The sequence below is a fragment of the Bufo bufo genome, chromosome 1 (assembly GCF_905171765.1).
Source record: "Bufo bufo chromosome 1, aBufBuf1.1, whole genome shotgun sequence".
NCBI classification, from domain to species: Eukaryota; Metazoa; Chordata; class Amphibia; order Anura; family Bufonidae; genus Bufo; species Bufo bufo.
Window position 1 is genome coordinate 326,551,566 of NC_053389.1, and position 23,830 is coordinate 326,575,395.

The 23,830-nt window shown below is 41.9% G+C and overlaps 1 protein-coding gene across 6 annotated transcripts in view; it reads left to right on the forward strand.

Moving 5' to 3' along the window:
• Positions 1–23,830, forward strand: part of GABRG2 (gamma-aminobutyric acid type A receptor subunit gamma2) — a 288,951-nt gene that overhangs the window by 137,260 nt on the left and 127,861 nt on the right. For all 6 annotated transcript variants that reach the window (XM_040442009.1, XM_040442018.1, XM_040442026.1 and 3 more), the window contains 2 exons: positions 11,772–11,839; positions 13,296–13,516. In XM_040442009.1, coding sequence (XP_040297943.1) covers positions 11,772–11,839; positions 13,296–13,516 — 289 coding nt within the window. The remainder of the gene's footprint in view (positions 1–11,771; positions 11,840–13,295; positions 13,517–23,830) is intronic.

Here is a 23,830-nt window from a genome sequence, read left to right on the forward strand (position 1 = left end):
CTACATCAGCCGTGAACTAAGATATGTAATTAAATACAAATAAGATGGAAGTCTTTATTATTCCAGTGCCAGCATGCCAACCAATACCAGCCAGTCTCCACCCCTTAGGGGGGGGGCAGGTCTTAATGATGACAATCCTCATCTTTTGCTGGCTTTACTTCTTCCAAATCATTTTTCAAAGTCTCCATGTCCTAGAAAAGTCAGTAAGATTCAGAGAGAGGAGGAGATGGATGTACCTGACATATTCTCATATTACATGATGTGGAAAGGGAGGAATAGCAGATGGCAGAAGAAGGGCTCCCACCTGTAGGGCAAGAGAGCGCTGGGTTGGAGAAGTGGGTATGCCAGAGCTGATTAATATTCTGCCAGCAACAGCCCCTGTTTAAAAGTGTTGTGCGGCCATTAACAATGAAAACCGACTATACAGTGCGGTCTTCATTAAAGTGTAATGGTCATATTTTTTTTGTTATTTGCTGGTTTATAAGAGCTAGGCATATCTACCTAAGTTAGTCTGTCAACGATTGCCAAAAGATCTGTATATACCTTATAATAACAGCTTTCATTAATGTCCTCTGTCCCTTTCCACTGGTTCTTAAAAGACCATTTTTAGGGGTTTTCTGTCTTCCCTTTAGTGTAGAAAAACTCAAAGATTGGCAGCACTACTCATCCCACACATTTGGGTACAGACCAGTGAAGAGGCTTGCAAGCCAGATGTTGCACGCAGATAGGGATCCTGGCTGGGGGTCCCAACTTTTCCAGAAAGACCAACCAAGGTCGAAACATCGCTGTATTCTAGCTGCTTGAGTGAATAAATCACCAATTTTTCACCAACTACCGGCGAGTGCTGCAGATTTTTGAAATTTCCCTTTAGTGTAAACAGAAGACAGAGGGGTGATGCCTTGTTACAGGAAAATATGACTCTTAGCCAGAAACTCAGCCTGATGACCACACAAATATGCCTAATAATTGGATATAGTGTATATTGATATCCAGTGGTATTCACCCATTCAGTGATATTGGTATGGCCAGTAGCTATTTGGTCATTATGCCCTTTGTTAGCATATCCAAGGCATGAAGGGCACATTGTAAAAACAGTTGAACAACATTCTCTTGGCCAAGAGATGGGGGAAGATATTTGGGTGGTCACAGGGTGGAGTCTATGGTGGGGGGCTGGGACACAGGAACATATAGGTAAAACTTGGGAGTTGGGCTCTCTCTTCCCTTCCTGGACCCCCTTAGATCAACAGTACTTCAGCAGCAAGCTAAGTTATATGTGTGTTTATGTGGGTATGTACAGTGGGATGCGAAAGTTTGGGCAACCTTGTTAATCATCATGAGTTTCCTGTATAAATCGTTGGTTGTTACGATAAAAAATGTCAGTTAAATATATCATATAGGAGACACACACAGTGATATTTGAGAAGTGAAATGAAGTTTATTGGCTTTACAGAAAGTGTGCTATAATTGTTTAAACAAAATTAGGTAGGTGCATAAATTTGGGCACCACAAAAAATAAATAAAATCAATATTTAGTAGATCCTCCTTTTGCAGAAATTACAGCCTCTAAACGCTTCCTGTAGGTTCCAATGAGAGTCTGGATTCTGGTTGAAGGTATTTTGGACCATTCCTCTTTACAAAACATCTTTAGTTCATTCAGGTTTGATGGCTTCTGAGCATGGACAGCTCTCTTTAAGTCACACCACAGATTTTCAATTATATTCAGGTCTGGGGACTTAGATGGCCATTCAAGAACGTTGTACTTGTTCCTCTGCATAAATGCCTTAGTGGATTTTGAGCAGAGTTTAGGGTCGTTGTCTTGTTGAAAGATCCAGCCCCGGCGCAGCTTCAGCTTTGTCACTGAAACCTGGACATTGGTCTCCAGAATCTGCTGATACTGAGTGGAATCCATGCGTCCCTCAACTTTGCAAGATTCCCAGTCCCTGCACTGGCCACACAGCCCCACAGCATGATGGAACCACCACCATATTTTACTGTAGGTAGCAGGTGTTTTTCTTGGAATGCTGCGTTATTTTTCCTCCATGCATAACGCCCCTTGTTATGGCCAAATAACTAAATTTTAGTTTCATCAGTCCACAGCACCTTATTCCAAAATGAAGCTGGCTTGTCCAAATGTGCTTTAGCCCACCTCAAATGGCACTTTTTGTGCTGTGGGGGGAGAAAAGGCTTCCTCTGCATCACTCTCGCATACAGCACCTCCTTGTGTAAAGTGCGCCGAATGGTTGAATGATGCACAGTGACTCCATCTGCAGCAAGATGATGTTGTAGGTCTTTGGTGCTGGTCTGTGGGTTGACTCTGACTGTTCTCACCATTCGTCGCTTCTGTCTATCCGAGATTTTTCTTGGTCTGTCACTTCGAGCCTTAAATTGAACTGAGCCTGTGGTCTTCCATTTCCTCAATATGTTCCTAACTGTGGAAACAGACAGCTGAAATCTCTGAGACAGCTTTCTGTATCCTTCCCCTATCCATAATGGTGAACAATCTTTGTCTTCAGGTCATTTGAGAGTTGTTTTGAGACCCCCATGTTGCTACTCTTCAGAGAAAATTAAAAGAGGCGGGAAACTTACAATTGACCCCCTTAAATACTCTTTCTCATAATTGGATTCACCTGTGTATGTAGGTCAGGGGTCACTGAGCTTACCAAGCCAATTTGAGTTCCAATAATTAGTTCTAAAGGTTTTGGAATCAATAAAATGACAACAGTGCCCAAATTTATGCACCTGCCTAATTTTGTTTAAACAATTATAGCACACTTTCTGTAAATCCAATAAACTTCATTTCACTTCTCAAATATCACTGTGTGTGTCTCCTATATGATATATTTAACTGACATTTTTTATCGTAACAACCAACGATTTATACAGGAAAATCATGACGATTAACAAGGTTGCCCAAACTTTCGCATCCCACTGTATATAAGTATAATATCCCAGTAGACTTTATATGTGTACATATAGATAATTGTAGTCTGCAATTGTATTACCAGTAGATAATATATGCTGTTTATGCATGAGTCTCTATATGTACATGTAGTAATGGTCAGGTACTGGATGTGAGTTGGTTAGAAGAGTAGATCCAATAGACTGTATATTGGTGGACTCTGGATATACTTTATACACATACACATTATTAGCCACATTGCTTAGCATCCAGGGACATCAAGAACGGAGGCAGCTGTGTGTGGTGGTGTTCTCTACTGTCTTATTTGTAGTGTCTGTATCTTTATTCATAATGTCCTTTGCTTTGTCATCTCTATTCATGATCATTGCCAGCTCATTTAAGCTATATCTGCATAGAACAATCATCTTTTTGTATGGGGATGAATAATCACTACTATAATTGTTCGACTCCAAACAGATTAATTGGTTCAGTAGGGGCAAGAGAAGAAGGGAACAGGCACTCATAGGGTAGTATAATAGGATTAATTTGTTTTCAAAACAGGAAGATTATACTCACCATTGTGTGTTGTGCAATCCTAAACACAGCACTAGTAGTTTACCTTTATTCCCTTCTAGCCCAACCTACAGTATGTAGTTTCCACCTATCTGCACAGGCCTATTTTAGCAAATCTTACATGTGTCAATTTATGTGGTAATAACTTTGGAATGGTTTTACCGATTCTGAAGTTATTTTCTAGTGACACATTGTATGTTTCTGATCAATTTGGGTCAACATTTTTTCCTTTATTTATAAAAAAATTCACAATCTACAGAACATTTGAAAAAAATTCACAATTTTATAAATTTGAATTTCTCTATATTTAAGACATAATATCTGAAGAAATAGTTATCAATCAACATTCCCCACATGTCTACTTTAGGCTACTTTCACACTAGCGTTCGGGTGTCCGCTCGTGCGCACCGTTTGAAGGGGCTCACGAGCGGCCCCGAACGCATCCGTCTGGCCCCAATGCATTCTCAGTGGAGGCGGATCCACTGAGAATGCATCCGCCTGCCAGCGTTCAGCCTCCGCTCCGCTCAGTGAGCGGACACCTGAACGCTGCTTGCAGCGTTCGGGTGTCCGCCTGGCCGTGCGGAGGCGAGCGGATCCGTCCACACTTACAATGTAAGTCAATGGGGACGGATCCGCTTGAAGATGACACTATATGGCTCAATCTTCAAGCGGATCCGTTCCCCATTGACTTTCAATGTAAAGTCTGGACGGATCCGCTCAGGCTACTTTCAGACTTGGAAAATTTTCTAAGTAATAATGCAGACGGATCCGTTCTGAACGGATGCAAACGTCTGCATTATCGGAGCGGATCCGTCTGATGAAACATCAGACGGATCCGCTCCGAACGCTAGTGTGAAAGTAGCCTTATGCTGACACTATTTTGTAAATGTTATTTTGCTTTTTTAGGATGTTAGAAGAATTTTAGAAGCAATTTTTAACATTTTCCAAAAAAATGTCCAAAACCATTTTTTTTAAGCACCAATTCAGTTATAAATTGGTTTTGAGGGGATTACATAATAGAAAGCACCCATAAATGACCTCATTTTAAAAACTCATGTAACTTTGTTCCACAGGGATTAAATGAAAATGGAGGTGAAATTTCAAAATTAATTTAATTTGCTGATTTTTTTAATGTTAATCAATTTTTTCTTGCAATAATTAACAGCAAAATAAACCACAATATGAATTACCTTGATTCTGCAAATTAAAAACTTCTCTAAGGGCACAAAGCAGTGGTCAGAATGGAAGGAGAGCCATATGGTTTTTGGAGGGCACATTTTGTTGAAACCGTTTTTTGGTACAATGTTGTATTTGAAGAGATCCTGAGGTATCCCTACAGTGGAATCCCCAAAAACTGACCCATTTTGGAGACTACACAACTCAAGGAATTTAGTAAGGGGTGTACTGAGCACTTTGACCCCACAAGCGCTTTACAGAATTTAGAAACACTTGGCTGTGAAAAATGAAAAGTATAATTTCTTCAAATAATATTCTGCTTCAGTCCCAAATTTTTCATTTTCACCAGGGGTAACAGAAGAAAAATCACCCCATAATTTGTTATCCATATTCTTCTGAATATGGTAACACTCTATATATGGTTGTAAACTGGTGTAGGACACAGGACTCAGAAGGGAAGGAGCGCGATATGGCTTTTGTAGAGCAGATTTTGATGGATTGGTTTATGGGCACCATGTTGGTACTGCACAATCTCCGGGGTACCAGTACAGCTATATTCTGACAACCATATGTTTTTTTCCGTGTGAGCAGAAAAAAGAAATGCAGCAATTCTGCCATTGATTTTTTGGGTTTTGTTACTGTGGCGTACATCATGTGGAGAAAATTACACATTATCTTTATTTTACCGGTCAGTACAATTACAGAGATGCCAATTTCATACAGTTTTTTTCTTGTTTTTTTGCCCCTTTTTTACATATTTTTTCATTGCCATTTTCTGAAAGCCATATTTATAAACAATTTTGGGTGATTGTCTTAGGTGTGGGCTCATTTTTTTGCAAGATGAGATGATGTTTTAATTAGTACCATTTTGGGGGACATACGATTTTTTTATCACTCAATATTATGCATTTTGTACAGTGAGATGACAAAATATGACTGTTCTGGCACTGTTTTTATTTGTTTATTTATTTAGTTATTTTAATTTAGTTATTTTAATTTATTTATAGTTCGTTAAGGCTACTTTCACACTTGTGTTCGGGGTTCCGTGTGAGCTCCGTTTGAAGGCTCTCACAAGCGGCCCCGAACGGATCCGTACGGCCCCAATGCATTCTGAGTGGATGCGGATCCGCTCAGAATGCATCAGTTTGGCACCGTTTCGCCTCCGTTCCGCTCAGCAGGCGGACACCCGAACGCAGCTTGCAGCTTTTTTGTGTCCGCCTGGCCGTGCGGAGCCAAATGGATCCGTCCAGACTTACAATGCAAGTCAATGGGGATGGATCCGTTTGACGTTGACACAATATGGTGCAATTTCAAACGGATCCGTCCCCCATTGACTTTCAATGTAAAGTCAGGAGTCCCCTATTAATATACCATCAGATCAGAGTTTTCTCCAATCCGATGGTATATTTTAACTTGAAGCGTCCCCATCACCATGGGACCGCCTCTATGTTTGAATATACCATCGGATTTGAGTTAGATCGTGAAACTCAAATCCGACTGTATATTCTAACACAGAGGCGTTCCCATGGTGATGGGGACGCTTCAAGTTAGAATATACTGAGAACTGTGTACATGACTGCCCCCAGCTGCCTGGCAGGTGCTGCCAGGCAGCAGGGGGCAGACCCCCCTCCCCTCCCCCCCTGTATTTAACTCATTGGTGGCCAGTGCGGCCCCCCTCCCTCCCCAGTATTAAATGTGACCAGTGCGGCCCCCCCTCCCTCTATATTCATTGCTGGCCAGTGCGGCCCCCCCTCCCTCCCTCCCCAGTATTAATTGTGACCAGTGCGGCCCCCCAACCTCTATATTCATTGCTGGCCAGTGCGGCCCCCCCTCCCTCCCTCCCCAGTATTAATTGTGACCAGTGTGGCCCCCTCCCTCTATATTCATTGGTGGCCAGTGCGGATTCCCAGTATTAAATATGACCAGTGCGGCCCCCCTCCCTCTATATTTATTGGTGGCCAGTGCGGATTCCCAGTATTAAATGTGACCAGTGCGGCCTCCCCTCTTTGCCCCCCCTAATTAAAATCACCCCCCCTCCCCCATCATTGGTGGCAGCGGAGAGTTCCGATCGGAGTCCCAGTTTAATTGCTGGGGCTCCGATCGGTTACCATGGCAGCCAAGACGCTATTGCAGTCTTGGCTGCCATGGTTACTTAGCAATAAATAGAAGCATTATACTTACCTGCGAGCTGCGATGTCTGTGACCGGCCGGGAGCTCCTCCTACTGGTAAGTTAAAGGTCTTTCACTTACCAGTAGGAGGAGCTCCCGGCCGGTCACAGACATCGCAGCTCGCAGGTAAGTATAATGCTTCTATTTATTGCTAAGTAACCATGGCAGCCAAGACTGCAATAGCGTCTTGGCTGCCATGGTAACCAATCGGAGTTCCAGCGATTAAACTGGGACTCCGATCGGAACTCTCCGCTGCCCCCAAAGATGGGGGGGTGATTTTAATTAGGGGGGGGCGAAGAGGGGAGGCCGCACTGGTCACATTTAATACTGGGAATCCGCACTGGCCACCAATGAATATAGAGGGAGGGGGGCCGCACTGGTCATATTTAATACTGGGAAACCGCACTGGCCACCAATGAATATAGAGGGAGGGGACCGCACTGGTCACAATAAATACTGGGGAGGGAGGGAGGGGGGGCCGCACTGGTCACATTTAATACAGAGGAGGGAGGGGGTCTGCCCCCTCCTGCCTGGCAGCACCTGATCTCTTACAGGGGGCTATGATTCGCACAATAATTGTGCGGATCACAGCCCCCTGTAAGAGATCGGGTGCTGCCAGGCAGCAGGGGGCAGTCATGTACACAGTTCTTTTAGTATATTCTAACTTGAAGCGTCCCCATCACCATGGGAACGCCTCTGTGTTAGAATATACTGTCGGATCTGAGTTTTCACGAAGTGAAAAATCAGATCTGTAAAAAACAGTTATGCAGACGGATCCGTTCTGAACGGATGCAAGCGTTTGCATTATAGGAGCGGATCCATCTGTGCAGACACCAGACGGATCCACTCCAAACGCAAGTGTGAAAGTAGCCTAAGTTTTAAATAGTTAAAGCCTTTTTGAAAAAAAAAAATCTTGTTTTTGTGTTGCTATTTTCTGAAAGCCATATATATATATTTTTTTTTAGGTGATTGTCTTATTAAAGGGGCTCATTTTTATTGTGTTGTTGTATTGGTACCATTTTTGGGTACACCCAACTTTTTGATCGCTTGCCATTACACTTTTTGTGATTCAAGCCGACCATCAATGTATACAGCAGGGGCTCGGATGTCAGGACAGCTGTACCCATGCACCTGCCTGATCATAGCACCATATATGTATGGTGCTGGGCGACAAGTCACGTCTCTCATTTCCAAACATACACGGCACTGGTCAGGAAAGGGTTAAATACAATGGTGCTGACAGTGTTGGCTAGGTCCTCAGTGTATGGGCGGTGGGGCAACCCTCTTGAGGAACAACAAGTACTTTCAAAGTGGGGGTGCAGGAAAACTACACACAACAACATTCAGACACCTCCAGGCGCAGATACAACCAAAGATAGGTGAATTAATCCTTTTTTATTGATAATCTCTGTAACAATGCGTTTTGGTGTACAAAGAATCATTTGTCAAGGTAATAAATAGCAACTAACTCACTAACTCACCTAAAGAATTATTAGGAACACCTGTTCTATTTCTCATTAATGCAATTATCTAGTCAACCAATCACATGGCAGTTGCTTCAATGCATTTAGGGGTGTGGTCCTGGTCAAGACAATCTCCTGAACTCCAAACTGAATGTCAGAATGGGAAAGAAAGGTGATTTAAGCAATTTTGAGCGTGGCATGGCTGTTGGTGCCAGACGGGCCGGTCTGAGTATTTCACAATCTGCTCAGTTACTGGGATTTTCACCCACAACCATTTCTAGGGTTTACAAAGAATGGCGTGAAAAGGGAAAAACATCCAGTATGCGGCAGTCCTGTGGGCAAAAATGCCTTGTGGATGCTAGAGGTCAGAGGAGAATGGGCCGACTGATTCAAGCTGATAGAAGAGCAACGTTGACTGAAATAACCACTCGTTACAACCGAGGTATGCAGCAAAGCATTTGTGAAGCCACAACACGCACAACCTTGAGGCGGATGGGCTACAGCAGAAGACCCCACCGGGTACCACTCATCTACACTACAAATAGGAAAAAGAGGCTACAATTTGCACGAGCTCACCAAAATTGGACTGTTGAAGACTGGAAAAATGTTGCCTGGATTTCTGTTGAGACATTCAAATGGTAGAGTCCGAATTTGGTGTAAACAGAATGAGAACATGTATCCATCCTCTGATGGCTACTTCCAGCAGGATAATGCACCATGTCACAAAGCTCGAATCATTTCAAATTGGTTTCTTGAACATGACAATGAGTTCACTGTACTAAAATGGCCCCCACAGTCACCAGATCTCAACCCAATAGAGCATCTTTGGAATGTGGTGGAACGGGAGCTTCGTGCCCTAGATGTGCATCCCTCAAATCTCCATCAACTGCAAGATGCTATCCTATCAATATGGGCCAACATTTCTAAAGAATGCTATCAGCACCTTGTTGAATCAATGCCACGTAGAATTAAGGCAGTTCTGAAGGCAAAAGGGGGTCCAACACCGTATTAGTATGGTGTTCCTAATAATTCTTTAGGTGAGTGTACAGGGAGTGCAGAATTATTACGCAAGTTGTATTTTTGAGGATTAATTTTATTATTGAACAAGAACCATGCTCTAAATGAACCCAAAAAACTCATTAATATCAAAGCTGAATATTTTTGGAAGTAGTTTTTAGTTTGTTTTTAGTTTTAGCTATTTTAGGGGGATATCTGTGTGTGCAGGTGACTAGTACTGTGCATAATTATTACGCAACTTAACAAAAAACAAATATATACCCATTTCAATTATTTATTTTTACCAGTGAAACCAATATAACATCTCAACATTCACAAATATACATTTCTGACATTCAAAAACAAAACAAAAACAAATCAGTGACCAATATAGCCACCTTTCTTTGCAAGGACACTCAAAAGCCTGCCATCCATGGATTCTGTCAGTGTTTTGATCTGTTCACCATCAACATTGCGTGCAGCAGCAACCACAGCCTCCCAGACACTGTTCAGAGAGGTGTACTGTTTTTCCTCCTTGTAAATCTCACATTTGATGATGGACCACAGGTTCTCAATGGGGTTCAGATCAGGTGAACAAGGAGGCCATGTCATTAGATTTTCTTCTTTTATACCCTTTCTTGCCAGCCACGCTGTGGAGTACTTGGACGCGTGTGATGGAGAATTGTCCTGCATGAAAATCATGTTTTTCTTGAAGGATGCAGACTTCTTCCTGTACCACTGCTTGAAGAAGGTGTCTTCCAGAAACTGGCAGTAGGACTGGGAGTTGAGCTTGACTCCATCCTCAACCCGAAAAGGCCCCACAAGCTCATCTTTGATGATACCAGCCCAAACCAGTACTCCACCTCCACCTTGCTGGCGTCTGAGTCGGACTGGAGCTCTCTGCCCTTTACCAATCCAGCCATGGGCCCATCAAGACTCACTCTCATTTCATCAGTCCATAAAACCTTAGAAAAATCAGTCTTGAGATATTTCTTGGCCCAGTCTTGACGTCTTAGCTTGTGTGTCTTGTTCAGTGGTGGTCATCTTTCAGCCTTTCTTACCTTGGCCATGTCTCTGAGTATTGCACACCTTGTGCTTTTGGGCACTCCAGTGATGTTGCAGCTCTGAAATATGGCCAAACTGGTGGCAAGTGGCATCTTGGCAGCTGCACGCTTGACTTTTCTCAGTTCATGGGCAGTTATTTTGCGCCTTGGTTTTTCCACACGCTTCTTGCGACCCTGTTGACTATTTTGAATGAAACGCTTGATTGTTCGATGATCACGCTTCAGAAACTTTGCAATTTTAAGAGTGTTGCATCCCTCTGCAAGATATCTCACTATTTTTGACTTTTCTGAGCCTGTCAAGTCCTTCTTTTGACCCATTTTGCCAAAGAAAAGGAAGTTGCCTAATAATTATGTACACCTGATATAGGGTGTTGATGTCATTAGACCACACCCCTTCTCATTACAGAGATGCACATCACCTAATATGCTTAATTGGTAGTAGGCTTTCGAGCCTATACAGCTTGGAGTAAGACAACATGCATAAAGAGGATGATGTGGTCAAAATACTCATTTGCCTAATAATTCTGTACAGGGTGTATATGCGTAACTTGGAGCAGTTCAAAATGAAAGGTGTAATCTGGAATCACCACTTTGATAAATGATGCCCATTGTGTGTATACATGTGCGCACAGGACATTGTAGTCTTAATTGTCATCAATATAAAATAGCCATTTAATAATTAAATGTATAAATGTCCAAAATAAATAAATCATGATCAAAAAAATGGTAGTTAGTATTATTAAGTCATTGAAAATGGAACCTAACTGACAGACCACAAAAGTACATATGAATTGACAAAATAATATAATTGCACACCTCGATCAGATGAGTGTGTCCTGAAAATACATGATATGACAAATAATAATAGTAATAAATACTTGTACAAATTTATTTCTGCGTCACAAGTGTCACTAGTTTATGTAATCCAAGCTGTTTCATGACAAACTACAAGTAAATAAAGATGTATATGTATACAAGTAAAGATGTAAAAAAGAACAAAGAAATATACAGTATGGTAGCATGCAACGTTTAGGTAGTGACAATATAAAATTACAACGAGAATAGATTCACTTCTTACTCACAGGGCATTCCTTTACACAGGATGATGTTCTGCTGACAGACTATGATTTTATGTGTTATATAAATGTTTTGCTTATTTGTTGGGTGATCGGCAGAACGTTTACATGGGGCAATTATTGACAATGAGTTCTCTTGCAACGCTTATTTCCAGTAATTGGCTTGATTATCCACCCATCTAAATGGAGCTTTAAGAAAGGACAATCCATGAAATGGCTCTCTAACTGTTCAAAATGTGATGGAATTAGATATATGTTCTGACAAATAAGGGTTGAATGAATTATGTCAAATTGAGCGACATGTATTGTGTGGGATATATAGTGTTGATATAATTAAACTTTTTCTTGTTAACAGTAAAGCCAACAGTAATACATACAGACATGTATGTTAACAGTATCGGACCAGTAAATGCTATCAATATGGTGAGTGTTGTTTTTATTCTTTCATATGCTGAAACCATATAATATTTTCATCAAAAATTTTAAAACCAAGCCCCTACACCTGCAAAACCATGTACATGTCTTTGTATGAGCCTCATCCCCGCATCTCAGCATGCGGGTGCACGATGGTGATCACTTGAGTGGTAAAGACGTAAAACAGATACGAGAAAAAATACAACAGAATGATGTTTAGCATTGCATTCTGCCTTTATAAAAAAAATCATATTAATTAAACCATACATTTTGGGGTAAATATGGACATAACAATTTATCCCACAAAAACCACTGCATTAAATAGCTGAGTAGACAAATATAAAAACATTATGGATAACAGTATGTCCTCAGACAGAAAGGGGAAAAAAATAAAAGTCTTGTGGTCCTCAAGACTTAAATTTGCAGTTCCTAACTAATTCAGACACCAGAAGTACACAACTTAGGCTACTTTCACACTATAGTTTTTGCTGGATCTGGCAGGGTTCAGTAAAAAAGCTTCCGTTACTGATAATGCAACCGTCTGCATCTGTTATGAACAGATCTGGTTGTATTATCTTTAACATAGCCAAGACGGATCCGTCATAAACTCCATTGAAAGTCAATGGGGAACATATCCGTGTCAGATTGAAACAGAGTAAGTCGTCAGGCACACGGCCGTTGTGCGGGCGTTCTGTGCATTGGGGACAGCAATTTGCCGTCCCCAATGCACTGGCAACGTCCGTGTGGCGGCCAGGACGGATCGAGACGCATTCAACTTGAATCGGTCCGTGATCTGTCTGCACCGCAAAAAAATAGAACATGTTCTATATTTTTGCGATCATGAGGCACAGATATAACACCACGGAAGCACTCCGTAGCGCTTCTGTGGGGTTCCGTGCCTTTGTTCCGCACAGCAGCTCCGGTTTGCTCTCCGGTATCGGAACAGAATGCCTTTTGGAGCATTCTGTTATGTCCAGTTACGTTTTGTCCCCATTGACAATGAAAAGGGACAAACTGAATTTTTTTTTCCAGTATTGAGACCCTACTCATTACTGGAAAATATTAATGCTAGTGTGAAAGTAGCATTGTTCCACTGTGTAGTGGACAGAGCTGGTTAGTACAGTGCTGCGCCAATTCAGTTTAGTGGTAACAATATACTGTACAATGGATGGTGCTATGTTGTTTGGTCACCTACTTATGATGCTGGAACTACTTCAGAACAGCTAAAAACCTGAGACGTGGGGTGTTGAATACCTGCCAATCAGATATTGATGGCCTATGCTGAGGATAGGCCATCAATATAAAAATCTTATACAATTACTAAAGACATTTTAAAACTGAACCAATTGCAATTTTATGTGTTTACAATTATTATTATTACAATTATCTATCTTTCTTTTTATCTATCTATCTATCTATCTATCTATCTATCTATCTATCTATCTATCTATCATTACTATTTCAGGAATATACCATTGATATATTTTTTGCACAAACCTGGTATGACAGACGCTTGAAATTCAATAGCACCATAAAAGTGCTTAGACTTAACAGTAACATGGTTGGCAAGATTTGGATTCCCGACACATTTTTTCGCAACTCAAAGAAAGCTGATGCTCATTGGATAACTACTCCTAATAGGATGCTCAGGATATGGAATGATGGAAGAGTACTTTATACACTCAGGTATGAGATTGTTTATTTTTTTAATTAGTGTTTATTTTGATGCAATCTAATATCACAATCTTTAGATCAATCTTTTATGTTAATGTGATGAATATCAAATATAAGCTTATGTATATGCAGTCATTATAGGAGCTTATGCGGCTGCAGTCAGCATATTTATGACTGAAAATATGGAAACACCAAATGTGTCTCCACTCATACTGTGCCTGAGCAATAGCTTAGAAATAACAGAACTCTTTAGATAGTTACACAAAGATGATAAGACAACAGTACAATTTTTCTAGAACATAAAGTGTAGACCTAAGCAAAGTTATATAGATATAGATATTTATGTATAATGCCATAATAGAGGATTATGTTTGCTTCTCTACCGATCCACAAAGTTGCCTGACATTGTGCCTCATAAGTTATTTTGATAACAGGTTTTAGAAATGTAGAGGACCTGTCTACCTCTACTGAGATGTCTTTTTTAGCAAATAATTGTACTACACAATAAATAAAAATAGTGTAACATCTATTCTTCGGACTATATGTTGTATAATTGCTCTATTATTCCTACTAGAAGTGTATGAATAAATTGCTATCTGGCACTCTCCAATCAGTACTGTGCATGGGCATGCCCCTTTGACAGGGGGTTGGTAATATATTGATATACCTTCTAGTAGGAATAAACTAGGAATGGCACAATATACAATTATATAAAAAAACAGAAGCTTAATGATTATTATTGCAAGGGGAAAGCAATTAGTTACTAAAACAGATGTTTCAGGAGAGGTGACAGGTCTTCTTTAAACAGGGGGACACAAAGTCCAATTTTAACATAAACGTGTTTAATGATATTAATAATTTCCTCCTGAAAACTTGATATATATATATATATATATATATATATATATATAATTATTATTATTATTATTATCATTAAAGATACATGTGAAATATACATTTTCCATTTATTAAGTATTGAAAAAAAACATTAAAAAAACCTTAATAGCAGAGCTAGCTGTTTGTGGGTTTTCCAGTTCTTTAAACAAATGACACTCATTTCTTATCAAGAAGACACAGTTTTATCATTAATAAATAAGACTCAAATTTGAGTCAATCATTACAAGGGTATTCCCATCTTAAAAGGTCATGACATATCGCTAGGATATGCCACAATATCATGATTGTTGGGAGATCAGATCTTTGGCACCTCCACCAATAATGTGAATGAAGGATGAGTGAGATCTCACTGGCCTTTTCCTTGTGGTGGTGCTCCCATCCACCCATCGTGTTACATTTCCCTTTATAATGAGTAGATATGATTGCTGAAATGAAAGAATAAACTGAGAAGGCATTGCAACACTTAGATATTGTTGTTGATCCTGCATTCTAAACCTCAGAAGAGGTTCCAAGAGTCTCACTACCACTGATCAGGTGGCATGTTCTAGTCTTCATTGTCAGGATTCACGGAATCTCTAATTTTCAGCATCAATACCATTAACCTCACTGAATCCCTGCTACTGACATTTGGACACTCATGAGCAGTGATGAGCGGCAGGGACAATATTGTAATTCGCAATATTTTGAGAATATTTGGGCGAATATTCGTCATATATTCACAAATTCGAGAATTCGTGATCTCCAATCATTATTTTCTTAAATTGCGAAAATCGTCAATCGGAAAATTTGCGATAAAAATTTACAATAAAAATTTGTGATACAAAAATTCGTGATAAACACTACTCCTAAAGTCAAAGATATTGCAGCGTTCTCATTGGCCCACAAGCAAGAAGCAGTGAGGGATCATGGGTACTGATGAAAAAAAAACTAGAATATTCGCAATTACGAACATATAGCACTATATTCTAGCTAATAGTGCCAATATTCGCGATAAAAATTTGCGATCAGAATATTCACGATCAACACTACTCATGAGTCTCCACTTGAAATAGTAGCTCGAACACAAAACACAAGACATGCAAGAAGATGCCTACTCAGTCAATCACTGGCTGCAGCCAATGGCTATGTAGGCTTGTCTAGGAATTTCATGCATGTTATGCTGGGACCAGAAAGAGGAGACCAGCAGGGGACTTTTAAGCTTCAGAACAGCAGTGACAGCAGCTTTTATTTTATTCTACCCCTTATTTAAAAAAAAAAATATATCCTGCTGGACAACCCCTTAAAGTGAATGGGACAGGCAGTTGTAATTACAGTGCTGCTACAAAAGGGACTGTAAATATTTTATTATATCTTTCCATGGGACAACACTGAAGATATGATACTTGGATACAATGTGAAGTAGTCAGTGTACGGCTTGTATTACAGTGTAAATTTGGTGTGCCCTCAAAATAACTCAACATACAGCAATCAAACGGCTGGAAGCCAAAGTGAGTACACCCCTAAGTGAAAATGGCCAAATTGTGCCCAAAGTGTCAATATTTTGTGTGTCCACCATTATTTTCCAGCACTGCTTCAACTCTCAGTAAAATCCTCTTCCACTCCTCCATGACGACATCATGGAGCTGGTGGATGTTAGAGACTTTGCGCTCCTCCACCTTCCATTTGAGGATGCCTCACAGATGCTTAATAGGCTTTAGGTCTGGAGACATGCTTGGCTACCTTTACCCTCAGTTTCTTTAGCAAGGCAGTGGTCGTCTTCGAGGTGTGTTTGGGGTTGTTATCATGTTGGAATACTCCCCTGTAGCCCAGGTTCTGAAGGGAGGGGATCATGCTCTGCTTTAGTATGTCATAGTACATGATGGCATTCATGGTTCCCTCAATGAACTGTAGCTCCCCACAGCCGGCAGCACTCATGCAGAACCAAACCATGACACTCCCACCACCATGCTTGACTGTAGGCAAGACACACTTGTCTTTGTACTCTTCACCTGGTTGCTGCCACACACTCTTGACACCATTTGAATGAAATACGTTTATCTTGGTCTCATCAGACCACATGACATGGCTCCAGTAAACCAATGTCTTTAGTCTGCTTGTCTTCAGCAATCTGTTTGTGGGCTGTCATGTGCATCATCTTTAGAAGAGGCTTCCTTCTGGGACAACAGCCATGCAGACTAATTTGATGCAGTGTGCGGCGTATGGTCTGAGTACTGAAAGGCTGAACCCCCACCCCTTTAACCTGCATCAATGCTGGCAGCACTCATACATCTATTTTGAAAAGACAACCTCTGGCGTTGATCACGTACACTCAACTTCTTTGGTTGACCATGGCAAGGCCTGTTCTGAGTGGAACCTGTCTTATTAAACCACCATATAGTCTTGGCCACCGTGCTGTAGCTCAGTTTCAGGGTTTTAGAAATCTTCTTATATCCTCATCCATCTTTAGGTAAGTAGAACAACAATTATTTTTTCATATCCTCAGAGAGTTCTTTGCCATGAGTTGCCATATTGAACTTCCAGTGACTAGTATGAGAAAGTGTGAGAGTGATAACACCAAATTTCACACACTTGCAATCCTTTCACACCTGAGACCTTGTAACATTAATGAGTCACATGACACCTGGGAGGGAAAATTGCTAATTGGGCACAATGTGGCCATTTTCACTTAGTAGTATACTCACTTTTTCACACTTCAGTTCAGTGAGTGTCTATCAATTGTCATTCTATTATTTGCTGTTCCTTAATTTAGCAGTAGACAGAGAAATGAGTAATACATTTAATTATGTCTCTGATTCTGTATATCTATACATACATCTACCTACATATTGCAATTTTTAGACAGTACATAAAAACTTAGTCATCTGTTCCAGAAATACCATCTATTGAAGTATCATATTTTCCATTAAAAATTAATTGCAGGCATTTCAGATTGTCCAGAGGCCAAAATGTGTAACATTTAAAGAACTATTTAATTAGAATTATTTGTATGGAACAGAAGTTTACCTTAGTTAAAGGAAAAATGTCAGCAAATCATCTACTTCTTAAATCAAGTTTTTTTATGTTAAGCATATTGGGGGTCATTTAAACAGCAGTCTTAATAACCCCTATATCTGGCGGTGGATCCGCACAAGTTATGAAGAGGCACCTGCCTCTACATAACTGCGGCGCATCCATCGCCAGTCTAAATATAAGCTGTCTTAGACCCCTTTCACACGGGTGAGTTTTGCGCTCGGGTGCAATGTGTGAGTTGAACGCATTGCACCCGCACTGAATCAGGACCCATTAATTTCTATGGGGCTGTTCACATGAGCGGTGATTTTCACGCATCACTTGTGCGTTGTGTGAAAATCGCAGCAAGCTCTATTTTGTGCATTTTTCACGCAACGCAGGCCCCATAGAAGTGAATGGGGCTGCGTGAAAATTGCAAGCATCCGCAAACAAGTGCGGATGCGGTGAGATTTTCACACACGGTTGCTAGGTGACGATCGGGATGGGGACCCAATCTTTGTTATTTTCCCTTATAACATGGTTATAAGGGAAAATAATAGCATTCTGAATACAGAATGCATAGTACAATAGCGCTGGAGGGGTTAAAAAAATATATAAAATTTAACTCACCTTAATCCACTTGTTCACGCAGCCCGGCTTCTCTTCTGTCTTCTTCTTTGCTGTGTACAGGAAAAGGACCTGTGGTGACGTCACTCCGGTCATCACATGGTCCATCACATGATCCATCACCATGGTAAAAGATCATGTGATGGACCATGTGATGACCGGAGTGACGTCACCACAGGTCCTTTTCCTGTACACAGCAAAGAAGAGAAGCCGGGCTGCGCGAGCAAGTGGATTAAGGTGAGTTAAATTATTATTATTATTTTTTTAACCCCTCCAGCGCTATTGTACTATGCATTCTGTATTAAGAATGCTATTATTTTCCCTTATAACCATGTTATAAGGGAATATAATACAATCTACAGAACACCGATCCCAAGCCCGAACTTCTGTGAAGAAGTTCGGGTTTGGGTACCAAACATGCCGATTTTTCTCACACGCGTGCAAGACGCATTACAATGTTTTGCACTCGCGCGGAAAAATCGCGCATGTTCCCGCAACGCACCCGCACCTTTTCCCGCAACGCCCGTGTGAAAGAGGCCTTACATTTAGACCATTTTCTGTGCCTAAAACAGGCATAGAAAATGATGAATGAGACGGGCCTACTAATTTTTATTTATTTATAAATGTGGTATTTTTGCGATGATACTAACCAGCAGAATAAATATAACATTTTATTTTCTTTATCCTGCTTCCCTGAAAACCAAATAAAAAGTGATCACCTGTGGGGTCAAAATGCTCACTCCACCCCATGATAAATAATTTGAGGAGACTAGCTTCCAAAAGGGGGTTACTTATAGAGGGTTTCTCCTTTAATGGCACCTCAGGGGCTCTGTAAATGTGATGTAGTGCCCGAAAACCATTCCCGCAAAATTGGTGTCCAAAAGCCAAATAGTGCTCCTTCCCTTCTGTGCCCTGCCATGTCGTCAGCTTATGACATCCCCACATGATTATGCTAGGAATGTGTGGTGATGTCATCACACTCAGCGCAGGTCATTCAGCAGGCCTTTTCCACTGAAGAGCAAATGTATGAGGTGAATGAATTTTTTTTCTTAAACCCAAAATGCCATAATGGTCTAGCGTATTACTGTTTTTAATGTCTGTTAGACGGGTGCACTTCTGTCTAAGCAGCTGTTAAAAATGGTCCCATTGATTGATAGGCTGAATAGCGTTTTAACAAGGCAATTTGTGACAAATTAATTTGTAACAAATCAAATTTATTGTCATAATTCGGCGAAGCAGGCAAATCAAATTTTTCAAAACTTAACTCATCTCTAGCTGGCAGTTGTAGTTTTTCAAAACTAGAGAGCAACATATTTATCCAGATTGAAATTAATAGAGCTTCTATCCTTCTGCTGTCAGTTCTGTAGAACATCAGTCATTTCAATATAAATGACAGAAAATGGTCATTTCAGCATAAATACGGAGTGCTGAAGATATAATACAGACATTTCATGCTACAAAAATATATGTCAAACATGTCCTGGTAAAGGCCTCATGCACACAACCGCTGTGTGCATCCGTGGCCGTTGTTCCGTTTTCCGTGATTTTCTGTGGACCCATTGAAAACGCGGAAAATGCACTGTTGTTCATCCGCGGCCGTGATCCGTGTTTCCTGTCCTATTTTTTGGACGGACAACGGTTCACGGACCATTCAAGTCAATGGGTCCGTGAAAAAACTCGGATTCACACAAGATTGGCATCCGCGTCCGTGGTCCGTGGCCGTAGGCTACTTTCACACAGACGGATCCGCAGATCCGTCTGCATAAAAGCTTTTTCAGAGCTGAGTTTCGACAGTATATTCTAACACAGAGGCGTTCCCATAGTGATGGGGACGCTTCAAGTTAGAATATGCTACGAACTGTGTACATGACTGCCCCCTGCTGCCTGGCAGCTCCCGATCTCTTACAGGGGGCTGTGATCCGCACAATTAACCCCTCAGGTGCCTCACCTGAGGGGTTAATTGTGCGTATCATAACCCCCTGTAAGATATCATGTGCTGCCAGGCAGGAGGGGGCACACCCCCCTCCCTCCCCAGTTTTAAATTCATTGGTGGCCAGTGGCCCCCCTCCCTCCCCTGTAGTACTGTCCATTCATTGGTGGCCAGTGGGCCCCCCTCCCTCCCCCTCCTAATTAAAATCCCCCCCCTATCATTGGTGGCAGCGGAGAGTTCCGATCGGAGTCCCAGTTTAATCGCTGGGGCTCCGATCGGTAACCATGGCAACCAGGACGCTACTGCAGTCCTGGTTGCCATGGTTACTTAGCAAGTTTTAGAAGCATTATACTTACCTGCGATGTCTGTGACCGGCCGGGCGCTCCTCCTACTGGTAAGTGACAGGTCTGTGCTATAAGCAATGCGCCGCACAGACCTTTCACTTACCAGTAGGAGGAGCGCCCGCCCGGTCACAGACATCGCAGCTCGCAGGTAAGTATAATGCTTCTAAAAATTGCTAAGTAACCATGGCAACCAGGACTGCAGTAGCGTCCTGGTTGCCATGGTTACCGATCGGAGTCCCAGCGATTAAACTCTCCGCTGCCACCAATGATAGGGGGGGGATTTTAATTAGGAGGGGGAAGGAGGGGGGCCCACTAGCCACCAATAAATGGACAGTACTACAGGGGAGGGAGGGGGGGCCCACTGGCCACCAATGAATGGACAGTACTACAGCGGAGGGAGGGGAGGGGCCCACTGGCCACCAATGAATGGACAGTACTACAGGGGAGGGAGGGGGAGCCCACTGGCCACCAACGAATTTAAAACTGGGGAGGGAGGGGGGGGTGCAGCACCTGAGGGGTTAATTGTGCGGATCACAGCCCCATGTAAGAGATCGGGTGCTGCCAGTTTTTGGAAGCCAAAGACAGGAATAAATTAAAAAAGAAGTTTAATCTGTTCTGTCCAGATATTTTTAAAGCAGCAAAATATAATTTTTTTATGTTTTAATGTTTAAATATCAATTTATATAAATTAAAAAATACTTTTAATTTCTGCATTAGTCCCCTAAAGGGGTTGTCTCACTTTAGTAAGTGGCATTTATTATGTAGAGAAAGTTAATACAAGCCACTTACTAATATATTGTTATTATCCATATCGCTTCCTTTGCTGGATGGTTTCATTTTTCCATCACATTATACACTGCTCGTTTCCATGGTTACAGACCACCCTGTAATCCATCAGTGGTGGTCGTACTTGCACAATATAGGAAAAAGCATCAGCCTCTTTGGTGGCCGGGACCATGGGAGCGCACATAGGCTGGTGTTTTTGCTATATTGTTCAAGCACGACCATCACTGATAGATTGCAGGGTGGTCTGTAACCATGGAAACGAGCAGTGTATAATGTGATGGAAAAATGAATCCAGTTAGCAAAGGAGGCAATATGGACAATCACAATACATTAGTAAGTGACTTGTATTAACTTTCTCTACATGATAAATGCCACTTACTGAAGTGAGACAACCACTTTAAGGGCTCATGCAGACAAACGTGTCCAGGCCGCAAACAGTGGGCCCACAGTATATGGGCCCCATCCGTTTGTGTACCGCATCACAAATAAAAGGTGTGGTGCAGAGCGGAGGCACGGAACCCCACAGAAGCACTATGGAGGGCTTCCGTGTTGTTTCTCACCGTGCTTCCGCACCATAAAAAAGTAGAGCACGTTCTATTTTTTTGTGGTGTGGATGGATCAGTCAGTGGAAACGGCACGCAAATTGCGGTCCAAATGAATGGAACGACTGGTCAACAGCCGCATGCATCAGCCTAAATACAGTACAAGAAATGTGCATGAGATTAGATAAATCTCATTCATGTACACTTCTCTTCTGGGACTGTATGTTGGAGGGGCTGAAGGGAGGGATAGTTAATGTGATTTACATGGGGCTGCATTGGAGGGGCTGATGTTATTTACATGGCACTGTAATATATATATTGAGAAAGGTTCTGCGAGAGAACCGAAACGTTGTCACTTGATATGTGTGAATAAAAGAGCACATTTTATCTTTCAAGGAGTGCTGTAAACTTTCTTTGTTGTCTTCCATCCTGAATCGAGGGACCACCGCGGGCACCCTACATCTTATACAGCTTTCAAGGGAGTGCTGCCACAGTTTTCTCATGGATATATATATATATATATTTTTTTTACTGCCCATACCAGCCTTCCAACTCTATATATATATTATTCAAAGGCTGCCATACACATTATATAAATATTTATATCAGCTATGCAGCATAAATATACACTGCTCAAAAAAATAAAGGGAACACAAAAATAACACATCCTAGATCTGAGTTAATTAAATATTCTTCTGAAATACTTTGTTCTTTACATAGTTGAATGTGCTGACAACAAAATCACACAAAAATAAAAAAATGGAAATCAAATTTTTTAACCCATGGAGGTCTGGATTTGGAGTCACACTCAAAATTAAAGTGGAAAAACACACTACAGGCTGATCCAACTTTGATGTAATGTCCATAAAACAAGTCAAAATGAGGCTCAGTAGTGTGTGTGGCCTCCACGTGCCTGTATGACCTCCCTACAATGCCTGTGCATGCTCCTGATTTCGTGGCGGAATCCTGAGGGATCTCCTCCCAGACCTGGACTAAAGCATCTGCCAACTCCTGGACAGTCTGTGGTGCAACGTGACGTTGGTGGATAGAGCGAGACATGATGTCCCAGATGTGCTCAATTGGATTTAGGTCTGGGAAACGGGCGGGCCAGTCCATAGCATCAATGCCTTCGTCTTGCAGGAACTGCTGACACACTCCAGCCACATGAGGTCTAGCATTGTCTTGCATTAGGAGGAACCCAGGGCCAACCGCACCAGCATATGGTCTCACAAGGGGTCTGAGGATCTCATCTCGGTACCTAATGGCAGTCAGGCTACCTCTGGCGAGCACATGGAGGGCTGTGCGGCCCTCCAAAGAAATGCCACCCCACACCATTACTGACCCAATGCCAAACCGGTCATGCTGGAGGATGTTGCAGGCCGCAGAACGTTCTCCACGGCGTCTCCAGACTCTGTCACATCTGTCACATGTGCTCAGTGTGAACCTGCTTTCATCTGTGAAGAGCACAGGGTGCCAGTGGCGAATTTGCCAATCTTGGTGTTCTCTGGCAAATGCCAAACGTCCTGCACGGTGTTGGGCTGTAAGCACAACCCCCACCTGTGGACGTCGGGCCCTCATATCACCCTCATGGAGTCTGTTTCTGACCGTTTTAGCAGACACATGCACATTTGTGGCCTGCTGGAGGTCATTTTGCAGGGCTCTGGCAGTGCTCCTCCTGTTCCTCCTTGCACAAAGGCGGAGGTAGCGGTCCCGCTGCTGGGTTGTTGGCCTCCTCCACGTCTCCTGATGTACTGGCCTGTCTCCTGGTAGCGCCTCCATGCTCTGGACACTACGCTGACAGACACAGCAAACCTTCTTGCCACAGCTCGCATTGATGTGCCATCCTGGATAAGCTGCACTACCTGAGCCACTTGTGTGGGTTGTAGACTCCGTCTCATGCTACCACTAGAGTGAAAGCACCGCCAGCATTCAAAAGTGACCAAAACATCAGCCAGGAAGCATAGGAACTGAGAAGTGGTCTGTGGTTACCACCTGCAGAACCACTCCTTTATTGGGGGTGTCTTAATTGCCTATAATTTCCACCTGTTGTCTATCCCATTTGCACAACAGCATGTGAAACTGATTGTCACTCAGTGTTGCTTCCTAAGTGGACAGTTTGATTTCACAGAAGTGTGATTGACTTGGAGTTACATTGTGTTGTTTAAGTGTTCCCTTTATTTTTTTGAGCAGTGTATATATATATATATATATA